This window comes from Heterocephalus glaber, unplaced genomic scaffold (genome assembly GCF_053883595.1).
Source record: "Heterocephalus glaber isolate CG9 unplaced genomic scaffold, H.glaber_assembly_v1.0 deba00000546, whole genome shotgun sequence".
Lineage (NCBI taxonomy): Eukaryota > Metazoa > Chordata > Mammalia > Rodentia > Bathyergidae > Heterocephalus > Heterocephalus glaber.
The window spans coordinates 35,833,460-35,845,713 of NW_028258147.1; the positions used below are offsets into that span (position 1 = coordinate 35,833,460).

Sequence of the window (12,254 nt, forward strand, 5' to 3'; positions counted from 1 at the left end):
ATGATTGTACTGGTTTACAACTACCAATAATGTAGAAGAGTTCCTTTTCTCCCACAGACTCACCAGCATTTGTTATTATTTGACTTCTTAACGATGGCCATTTTTTCTGGAGTAAGATGTAATCTCAGTGTTCTTTTAATTTGCATTTTTCTAATGGCCAGAGATGCTGAACATGTATTTATTGAACATGTATTTATTGGCCATTTGTACTTCTTCCTTTCAGTTGCCCATTTTTTGATTGGGTCTTTAATTGGGGGGGATCTAATTTTTTGATTTTTTTTGTATATTCTAGGTATTAGTTCTCTAAGGTATTTTTGGCAAAAAAATTTTCCAATCTGTAGGCTGTCTCTTCACTTTGTTGGTTGTTCCCTTTACTGTACAGAAGCTTTTTAATTTAATATAAATCCATTTGTTGATTCTTAATGTTATTTCTTGTGCAATTAAGGTTCTGTTCAGAAAGTCTTTGCCTATGCCTATGTTTTCAAGGGTTTTACCTGTTTTATCTTCCAGCAGATTGTCTCTGTTTTAACATTTAGATAGTTGATACATTTTGATTTTAGCTACATTCATGGAGAGAGATATAGGTCTAGATTCAATCTTCTGCATGTCGATAGCCAGTTTTCCCAGCACCATTTGCTAGAGGCTATCTTTCCTCTGGCATGTGTTGTTGGCCTGTGTCAAAGGTTAGACAGCTGAGTGTTTTTGCATCTTGTATTCTGTTCCATTGATCCAGATGTCTGTTTTTGTGCCAGTAGCATCAGTTGTCTTTTCTCTTTTCCTCTGTGTTCTCAGATTATACACACAGGCACAGTGGGTTTTTATTTTATTATTTTCTGCAATGTTTACTTTTAAGAGTTAGACAATTATATTGAAATGAAAAGTCAATATAGGATTTTCTTTTTAATGCCTACTTGTATTATCAGATCTCCTCCAAATAAACAGATAAAAGTTTTAATAAGAAACAGAATAGTAAAGATTAAAACATAGGTTCCTTTGGGATTTATCTTGCATTATCATTTCATGTTGATCTGTGTGTCATATTTTTAAAGAGTTTTTCCTCCCCTATATCTTCCTTTGCTTTTTTCTGTTTCTGGAAGTATTTATTAGGAGGTTCTGTTTCAGGAAATGTGCTAGGTATGGGGAGCACATTTCTCTAACCTTAAGTAGGTGTCAGTATGAAATGAAATTTTACAAAAAGCCTTGTATGTTATACTGAAGATCTTACAAAACCACCGAATAGCTTGAGAGACTAAAAATATACATGGATAATGGCCAGACTATGTATGACAAAAGCCCACAACCTCTGCAGCAGCCAGCACGGGAAGCCAAGTCACAAACTACACAGCAGCTGGCTCCGAGAAGTCAATATTTGGTCAATAACTATCAGCTTCCCCATTTTTTTGTATTCCCTGCTTCCAAACTCAGGACCAACTTGAGAAAATCAAACAATTGAAAAGATTCTAGTCAGAGCACAATAGGTCTCTCTTTCCCACTATTAATCTTTCGCAGCAGCCTCTGAGTCTGCCAAAAGCAAGTGATGGTGTGTGATACCCTCTCTATAACAATCTTTGAGTGGTCTATGTTCTTGTCTATCCACAAGATTTAATCAGCAGAGTGTAAGAATAAAAAGATCATTTTGTCTGTTGTGGAGAGGACTAGACTGGAGGTAGGAGACCAGTCCGCAACTTGAATCTTGGATAAGATTTTGACAACTGGCATAGACATTAAAGAGTGGGGTTAAAAAATTTAGCAGTTTGAATGAGCAGGACCTAATGAGTGACTCGATATGGTGAAAGAAAGAAGAAAAAAGGTTAGGATAATTCCCTGGCCTGAGGAATTACAGGAATGATCTGGCAGTTATGGCAACAGGGAATGCTAGGGAAGAGATTTGTGATGGAGTTGGAAATCATTTAAATTTGGAGCACAATTTTCTGAATCATGGGATTAAAGTGATAATTGAAGATTTGGGGTAAATAAGAAAAACTAATTATAATCATCTATTTATTTTACAAATATTTGTTGGGTACCTATACTGTGTCAGGCATTGTTCTAAGTGCTTATGATACAGCAGTGAAAAACACAAAATCGCTTGCTTTCATAAAGAATTGATGTGCTTTAGGGGAGCAAGTTTAGGAGGGGGCATTCCAGATCCAACCATAACACTATTTAAAGCAGAAATGAAGCATGCATTTAAAATGTACAAAATAACCTGTGTATTTTATGCATTGCCTAAGACAACAATATTCAAACCTATTTCTCAAACTACATAAACTTAGTTTAGGGTAATTAAAATGGTTCAATTTAGGTCTGTAATAAGGAAAATTATACAAAACAGTTATTAAAAACATAGGTAGCAGAAAAAAAAAACACATAGGTATCCCAAGTGGCATTTCTATGTTAGAAAATCTCCAGCTGTCACTTTGTAATTCTAGATAATCCATTAGCTTTATTTTAAAAATAATTTTAGGACCTCTATATTTCTGGATAATGGATGATATTAATGTAGATAAGCTATATGTTTTCAATATACTGTATCACTGAATAAGTTCTCTATTATTTTATTTAATCTTTTCAATGGACGTCGGTACTATTACTATCTCCACTGATTTAGGTACAGTTGCTTTTGGCCATGCAGCTATGTGGTGGAGCTGGCATAAAAAACTGAAGTAGACTCCACCTTACTTTTAGCTACTAAAATGGACAGGTTGTAAAGGTGGATTGGTTTGAAAGGACAGCAAGCATTTAGAATTCCAAAGTTCTTTCCTCAACTGACCTGAGGCAGAAGTCTAGAAGGTTATTATTGTATCTACTATTAGGAGCAGTAAAATCCACTCTACGAGTAAAGAAACCATATCTGTCCATTAATTTCTAGCTACCTTGGTGGCTTCAGTTGTAAAAGCAACCACAAATACACAAAAACAAAACAGAACAAAAATAAGAAGGCTGAGTGATCAATAGATTTCTCCCAGCTCTAAAACATTCCCATTCTATTTCATTTCTTTGGACAGAAACTGCCTATATTTCTTAGTGTTTAAAAAAAAATGGAGCTACTCCTAGTAGTAGAAGCAGGAACAGGAATTAATGCAAATTAATTTTTTTCCTAGAAGAGAATTTTAGGCCCTGGAAGGAGGGATAGTAATGAAAGAAAAGAAATCAAAAGGAAAAGAGAAATACATAGACATATACACTACAAATATGCTTCCTTTGTTGTACTTGTTACATTATCAACTATTTTTGCAATGGCCTGCTAAAAGTGTTTTTCCTTTTTTTCTCTTTAACCTATGGTTGCCTGACTTATAACTTTGCCCAGTTTTTCTTACACCCAGTAATAGAAAAATGAGAGCCATTAGTTAGCAAATTTCACCTACTTCTTGGTTTTGCTCTGAGCTTAGGACCAGCGTGGACTGCTGGGACTTCTTGTCGCCTTCAGAGTGGACAGCTATGTCTGCTCAAGGCTCTTCCTATCTGGCTTGGAATACCTCCACAGAAAGGATGAGGTAAATTCCCCGGACACTTACTGTTCTTCCCACAGAAGTGCAGTTGCTTGGCAGGTTACTGTGTGAATGTCTGAGAGTCCTCAGAGAGCTCAACCCTATTCCCACAGAGGAGGTCCCCAGTCAACTGGCTACTCCCAAGGTACTCTCCAAGGCCGCGGGATGCGAACACAGGAGCCCCGGTTCCTGACGCAGTCTGAGACTTGTGAAGCCTCAACAGGAATTCCCATAGAGGCCCCACACCATTAACGTGAGACAGGGTAGAATTCCTCCTTAGGAATCATGGTTTTAAACATGATCTTGGCTCTCTGGGGGACCAATGAAACCCTAGTATGAAGAGAAGGATTTGGGGTTTTGAAACATCTCCTCCGCCGCGAATGTAGACCCACGCAGAGGTTTCCAAATGAAATTTTTTCAACCCAACTCCAGTTAGTTTTGTATTCATAATAGAAGCAAATATAACAAAAGTAAACCCCAAACCAATACAATAAAACAAATCAATTCTCTCTCCCAATTTTCTCCCACCCACCCTATAACAATTTCTAATTTATTATGAAAACGATGCCTAGTTTCTAATTTCACCAGAATTTTGCTCCATTTTCAGTGTAGGCTTCAGTAGCAGCAAATTTAAGTACGGGAGAATTTACCTCTATATATCAAGAATATCACTTGAAAACAGGGATCTGCAAATGAAATCCCAGTGCAAACAAAGCGATCTGGCTATCAAGTCAAACTTCACTGGGAACGATTCCTTCTCTCCCACTTCTTTCACGGCCACACTTTTCAAAGAGCAGGAGACCTCTACTACTCAGTTAAGCGGGACGCTCCAAGAGGACTGCGCAGCAGGCGTCCCCAGACTGGCTGTTGACGACAGCCAGCTCCCACGGCAAGGGCGGTTCCCGGAGGATCGGCTCTGCGCCAGAACCTCCGTCCCGCGGGTCCCCCCGTGGGGCTTCATTTCCACCTTTGCTGCCTTGGGACCGAGTCTCTGCCCCCAGGCGTCACCCCGCTGTCCGCCCCCATGGCACAGACCCCTGTGCACACCTGCGTCTCTTCGTCCTCAGTCACCACAGCAATCACCGGAATGTGGCGGGGGCTGCTGGACTTGTTCCTGGCGCTGGGGTCCTGGCCCTCGGCCATCGCCGCGGCCTCCCCAGTGGGCATGGCAGGCGGGGGCTAAAGGCTACCACCAAGCAGGGAAGGCAGCCAGAGAGCCGCTAGCGTCGCTAGAGGACTGGGGGAGGCTGGCTGTGGCCTCGGGCGCGGGGAAACAGTCCGCATAGCGCTACCGCATCCCACCGGGCACCGAGGCTCAGGATCCCCGAGCAGTTGTCAACACAAGCCAGAGTTGCTAGGGGCGAGGCCAGGGGCGGAGGCACGGCTCCAAGTACGGAAACCTGAAGAGTCAAACTACCTTAAAGCTCAATACGTCCCTCTACACTCGGGACTTGTGGGGTGCGATTTCAAGGTGCGCCAAAGGAAGACACAAGCAACGGAGACCTCCGTACGGCTCGGGCTGTGGCTCCTTAGGCGCCGAAGGTGTTTCAATCTTGAGTGTTTGGTCTAGGCCTTGCTTAAAAGAGCAGGGCGTGTAGGAGTAGAAGGATGGGAAAGGATGGAATGGGGTGCACTAGGGTTGATGTGATGGACAGATAGTGCGGAAAGCCGAGTCTTCCTTGCCCCGGAAGTATGACTAACCTCACCCAAACTCCCCTGGACCTTAGTGTACCTTAGTGGTCCATACGCACCGGCATCTTATGTATGTTAAAAAGCTTTGAGTTAATTTATTGAATCTAGAGCAAGTTAACCCTTTGCACCCCCTTCTCATCTGTGAGAACTGTTTAGAGTAGTGAGTGAGATAGTCTTTAAGTGGTGCTTAGCACATAATAAACACCCAGTATGGTCAAGATTATGATTATTTCCATTACTGTTATTGTATTCTGAATACAGTGCAAGGGTCTAGACGATAAAAAGCTTCTCAGGATGATAATCAGCATAACTTCATAACTGCAAACACAACAGACATAAAAACTTTAAAACAAAACCTTTACCCCTTTTAACCATTAAAATAATTTTTTTGTAACCTTCAGAGATTCTTCAAGATTTAAATGTGTTTTGTGTCTTCCATGGAATGTGTACATAACAATCCCAATAAAAATAAATGTCACTTCACTTCTCTGAGCTTCTCTCCTCATTGGTTGAATGAATATCAGTGATTTCTAAATTTCCTCCCACCTCAAACACTGAATGACATTTCTGGCCCTAAAAGGGCAATGGAAATACTAAGTACTTAACATAAAGTGTAGCCAAAGACACTTGGGTTCTTCAAAGTTCTTCAGTTCTCCTTCACTGAGCACATCCAGTTTTTATTTCCATGATCTATACCTCCACTTTTCCCATGGTCAGGCCTCTGAAAGTGCTCAGAGGTTACTAACATTTACTGAAGTTTGTGCAGACTTTTTTGTCCTCATCCTGCTGTACTTGTCTGTAGCAGTTTACACTGTTGACTGCCTGGCGGTCTTGAAACTCCTTTGCCTAAGTGCCATATTCTTCTTTGTTTCGTCTTTACAGCCACTGTTTGGTATCTTTTTTTTTTGGCACCAGGGATCAAACTCAGGTCCTTGCACTTGCAAGGCAGGTGCAGTGCCACTGAGCTAAATCCCTGGCCCCCAACTGTTTGGTATCTTTACAACTGTTCTTAGGCCTTGCACTCAGAGGCCAGTTCAGAAAGTCTAAGGCTGCCATCACTCAGGGAGAATGTAACGGATGTGCCAAGTGTTTCATTCACAGGACTTTAATTGCTGTTGAAGGGTCCAAGAATAGCAATCAAAAAAAGATTGAAATCACTTGGATGAATTCTATGAGATCCTGTGAGAATGACACCCAGAGCAATATGGTGGTGGAGAGCTACCAACTGGATCAGTTGCTTATTCTTTGTGTGGTTATACTGACATCTCAGGATAAGAAAAAATACAGAATAAAGACTGCAAAGGACATATTTCAACTTAAAGCAGAACTTGTCTGGAAATATCAAGTGACTATTCTGTTTCAGCAATAGTCTGAAGCTGATAAGCATCCTTAAACTCCAGTGATCCTGGAGTAAAGTCTGACTCTATTCATTGGACCTAACATAAGAGACTTTCCTAAATAATGAACAGTGGAATATTTTACATTAACTATGTACAGACCTATACATTTGGTCTGTCTTATATCCAGAGTGCCATTTTCCAGTGCTTAATTGGTATTACTCAAGAATTACCTCTTAGAAACTCCTGACTTTTCCTTCTCAGTGAAAACAGTGAAATTCTTCTGGGTGGGTTCCCTACCTGTAAAGTTAATAGACTTTATAAAATATTTTTTTCATTCTCAGGGTACTTGTTTTATTTATTGACAGGTGAGAAGTGATGAGAATGGTAGTTCTAGACTATCCCACACTCAGTCACTTGGAGTGAATTACTTGTACTTTTCCAAAGGTGCCAAGCTTCAGGCCCCTCTCCTTATAGAAACCATAGGTTGTTCAAATCCCTTATACAAAATGGCACACTTGCACATTACCTTTACACATCCCCCATATATTAAAGTCGTCTCTAGATTACATTAAAAACCTAATATAGTATAAACTCTATGTAAACATTTGTTGTAGGTATTATTTAGGGAAAAGTGACAAAAAAAGTGTGTACATGTTCAGTACAGACTCAATTTTCTTTCAGAAGTTTTTGCTCCATGATTGGTCAGATACACTGCTATGGAACCTGGTGATGTAGAGGGCAGACTATGCATGCCACTCTTCAGATGGTGCCTTAGTTACTCTTCTTGTTGCTGAGACAAAGTACCTGACACCCAAAGTTAAAGGAGGAAAGGTTTATTGTACTGCACAATTCATAGAGGTTTCAGTTCATTGTTAACTGGCTCCAAGGCAGGGGGCATTGCTGAGGGGCATTGCAGAAAAGAAACAGTTCATGGAAGGCAGAAGGTAGCAAAGCAGTGAAGTAATAAGCATCAAGTGACAAGCAGTGACCCTCCTTCTGTACCCTATATCCTATCCAGGCTACCCACCCTTAGGGCAGGTAGCACTCACACCTGGCAAGGGGGCAGCCTTAATCCTAGCATTGCACCCTGAATCAATCCCAGCATCACATCCTTGATCCCAGAACCCCACACTATAGATCCAGCCACCTCTGAAAAGCCCCACCTATGACTGCATGAGGCTTTAGGGGGACATCTAGGTACAAGCCATGAGTGGCTATGAAACTCAGCTCACCTGACCTTTTCTAGAAACCTTTATCCTTTCTGTTAAGTGCCACTTTGTGTGACATTTTTTCTTTTGTACTTGTTACATACTTAATGTATTTATTGATTTAGTACCCCAACACTTTTCTACATTGAGATTCTTAAAAGCAAGGGCAGTCATTCACATTTGTATTCTAAGCCCTTAACATACTATGCAGAGCAGTGGTTTTCAAAATTTAAGTGTAAGAGAGTCACCTGGATAGTTAGTTAAAACAGATTCCCAAGCCTTGTCTTTGGACTGTCTACTTCAGTCGGGCTGAAACCCAAGGGACTGCATTTTTAACAGGTTCTTACACGATATTGATGCCCATGTCTGGAAACCATCTTGGGAGCTCCTGCTCTGGTATTAAATATTTTAAGGATTATAAATTACTCTTGTTTGATTTGCAACCAAATTAAAGCATTTCATAAGTTACCCAGAGTAAGGTAAACATTTGAGGTTCTTGCAACACAAAATGGGGCTTTTGGTCTAGCTTTCTGTTTAGGTATTGCCCCAGTGTCCAACTTTTTGGCTTTCCTAGGCTGCACTGAGTGAAGAGGAATTGTCTTGGCCTGCATATAAAATATATAATTTATTCAACGTGTATAAGTTATAAAACCTCTTTTATTTTTTAACATTTAAATAAACAAGGGAAGGTGGCCTACAGGCTGGATATGCCTGACCAAGAGACTTGTTAGAAATGCAGGATTTGAGGCATCATGGTGGAAGTACTGATATGAAAATTTCCATCTTAACAAGATAATCAGGTGATCCATATGCACATCAAAATTTGAGAAGCACTTCTCTTGTGTGTTTTCATTTTATTTAAGTAATTTAACAGTCTCCATAAACTGGCTTTCAGTAATTATTCCATTTGTGAATTTCCATGTGCTTTATTTGCTTACTTATAATAAGACTGGGTTTATTTAATTTTCTTCTTTTTAAGTACACCAAATGTAGGCTTTTAAACAGCTTTCACTGCTTAAATGATGTATGTTTATTTAATTTTAATCATTATTGATTCTTTGTTTTTATGACACCAAAACATAGAAGAATGAGTGAAATGACTATTGAAATAAGCTATTTCAACAAAAAAATGAGTAGAAAAACAAGAGAAATGTTATACTTAGTATATAGAAATGCTTCAATCTGATAACAATTCTGCAGAATTTATCATCTCTGTTAAGATACATATTGTAATTTCTCAGAAGCACCTAATGACATAAAGATTAACTAGAAATTTTAATATGTTGACCTATATACAATTTTTGCTTTTAATGTAACAAAGCAAGCTAAAAATATTTTTAAGTAGTAATGTGGTTCAGATTTTTCTGATTTTCCTTGCTTACACTCTGTCTACTTAGCAATGTTCAGTAAAATGGTAAGTATTCATTAGCATGAATTAAGAAAATTTCTAATAAGTGTTTTGGATTGCACATAAATTTGGTAGCCTCTAAACTAATGCCAGATGTTCTAAATGTTCAAGCAAAATTTATTCCTTTCTGAGTCAGAGTAATTTATTTTAAATAGAACATTTTTATAGCATATATTAAATGTAATTAAAGTATAGGCTTAGCAAGTTAGCTTTAGGGGAATTTTGTAACAGAATACATATAAATCTTGAATTTAATCTCTGTCAGTGTTTTAAACAGTATTTTAGGTTGACCATTACAGAAATAAGGCCTACAAAATAAATAAAAGTAGTTACCGTTTTCCAACACAATCATTAATACAAACTTGGAAATAATAACCAAATGGAACAGAAAATGGAAGTAAATGAACAGCTACTCTAAATTCAGCCATTCTAATAAAGCGTGTACTAACAATAATCCATACTGTAAGTGATTTTTAAATAGAAGCTGGAAGAAATACAGTATTCATGTTTAATGGAAAAACTAAATGGTTGTTAATGAGATAAATTTATGAAGAGCTACTTTGGCCTGATCAAAGCTTTCATTTTGTGACAGGAGTACTTCCATGAAATAAAAATGTTCCTAAGCTTTTAGAGCAGCTATTTATTGCATTTACATGATACAAGGTTATAGACAGGATAGAACTGTATTTTGCAGGATTAATCAGACAAGTTTATTCCAAAGACATTAATTACTGAAGTTCTGTAATTAACCTGATTTGTTCTGATTTCATGGACTCTGTATTTGTTTGCTCAGGTGGCTGTAATAAATTCTCCAAGATGAGTGGCTCTAACAGAAATGTATTTCCTTACAGCTGTGGAGGCTAGAAATCCAAGATCAAGCCTGTAGGCAGGGTTGGTTTCATTCCAAGGCATTTCTTCTCTCTTCTTCTATATGTGGTCTTGCCTGTGTCCCTATGCTAAACTCCTCATAAGGATGCCAGTTGTATTGTATCAGAGCCTGCTCATATGACCTCACCTTACCTTCCTTACCTCTCTAAAGGCCATATCTCAAAATACACAGTCTGAGGAAGTAGGGGCTAGGCCTTTATAATATGACACAATTCAGCCAGAACAGATTCACAATCCTTTAGATTTTGATTTAAATTCTTATAAACAAGATTCAAAAATAAAACATGTTTAGCTAAGGAAATATTGGTATTTTTGCCTATTGGACATTGCTGTTTCTCACAATAGAGCTAAGTTGCTGTCCTGATTAATAATCTCACTGTATACTTGATCAAGGCGATTCTGCCCTCTCAGCAAATCTGGATTTTAAGCTTGCAGGGGCCTGTGCCTCACTTTGCCAAAATCATCATTTATTTCAAGCTTCATGTTCCATTCAGATAATCTGTCTGTGATAGCTTCCCTGTCTGTCATAAATGAGGAACACCTAGCACTCAAAGGAAAAACAGAAGTGAGCACTAGACATCAGGAATACAGGTGTGGCTGAGCGACTCTAGGCTTTGGAGTGAATGCAGTTAACTGCTTGGTCTTTTAGGGTATTTTTACAAAGGTCTTAAGAATTACTGCATTTTGGAATAAGCCGTGGTGTGGTGTGTGTGTGTATGTGTGTGTGTGTGTTTGTATTTACCTACTAGCTGCATTTTGAGCTGCATCTCCTTGAAGTTTACCCCTCAAGTAGGGTTGTCAGATTTAGGAAAAGAAAAATGGCCATCCAATACTCATAACACAATTACATAAAAAGTCACTTGTTCATCTGCAACTCACATGTAACCAAGAGTCCTGCGTGTCACTGCAGTCCCCCTCATTGCCTGCACTTGTGCGTCTCTGTGCAGAGCCCCGCAGAGCCCCGGCACAGGCACAGGCACAGGCCGTGGTCCTGCTGCACACTGCAGCCTGGTCAGCTGAGTCCTCTGAAGGACAGGCTCCCTCCGGCCCCAGGCCAGGAGACAGAGCAAGAATGCAAGCAGAGATGGGAAGGGATGTGTGGGCTAACAGCAGTAGAAAACAGGGCTGGCTGCATGGATGTGAGGTAGCAACACCATTTTCTGTGATGAGTCATGATTCTTTATTATGTCTTTTTTGTATGTAATGTAGAACATAAGGTACATTGGAGATTTAGTAGGGAATAAGACAATATTCCTGCCATTACAGAGCTCATAGAAGAGCCTGACTATTGTGCATCTAATTTTAAAATGCACAGGAGGGCATGGTGGTACACCCCTGTAATCCCAGCACTCAGGAGGCTGAGGCAGGAGGATCACAGTTAGTTTGGAACCAGCCTGGGCTACACAGTGAGTTCCAGGTCAGCCCAAACTAAATAGTGATACCTTGTCTCAAAACAAAAACAGAAACAAAACAAAAAAACCTAACCCCCCCAAACTATAAAATGAAATAATTTTATGTATAATCGCCTCATTAAATAGAGGCTTTTCAAAGAGACAACCACAATGTGGGGAAAAACCCTTTTTTTCTTAAATTTTTTTATTGGTACATTTTAGGTATACAATACATTTACATTCATCATTGGGAACTTGTACCTTAACATGATGTATCTTGGTTCTTATTTTTTCCCCATTCCCCTGCCCTCCCTACTTACAAAGACTTTGTTTCCATTTTTTCCTTTTCTCATATTTTTGCGGGCAAAAACTTTTACCAGCTGTTCCTCAGACAAAGTTCTACTATCTAGGATATATAAAGAAGTTGAAAAAATCAGACTTCCCAAATTTAAAGACCCAGTCCAAAAACGGGCATCTGAAATGAACAGACATTTCTCAGACAAAAAAATAGAAATAGCAAATAAACATATGAAAAAATGTTCAACATCATTAGTCATTTGAGAGATGCAAATGAAAACAATGCTGAGATTCTACTTCACTCCAGAAAGAATGGCTGCTATCAAGAAATCAACCAATAACAAATTCTGGCAGGATTGTGGGGAGAAAGAAACCCTTCTCCACTGTTGGTGGGAGTGTAGACTGGTGCAACCACTGTAGAAATCAGTATGGAGATACTTCAAAAAACTAGGAGTAGAGGTCCAATTTGACCCTGTTGGCTATCTTCCCAAAAGAATTAAGAGAATCATACCACAGTGATATATGTACACCCATGTTCA

The 12,254-nt window shown here is 39.2% G+C and overlaps 1 protein-coding gene across 1 annotated transcript in view; it reads right to left on the minus strand.

The window, feature by feature from the left end:
• The window catches only part of Cfap69 (cilia and flagella associated protein 69), a 64,170-nt gene extending 59,303 nt beyond the window's left edge, over nucleotides 1-4,867 (minus strand). Inside the window, exon 1 of the mRNA XM_087204732.1 lies at nucleotides 4,539-4,867. Within this exon, the coding sequence (XP_087060858.1) occupies nucleotides 4,539-4,658 (120 nt within the window). The 5' untranslated portion in view covers nucleotides 4,659-4,867. The remainder of the gene's footprint in view (nucleotides 1-4,538) is intronic.
• Nucleotides 4,868-12,254: the final 7,387 nt, after the last annotated feature.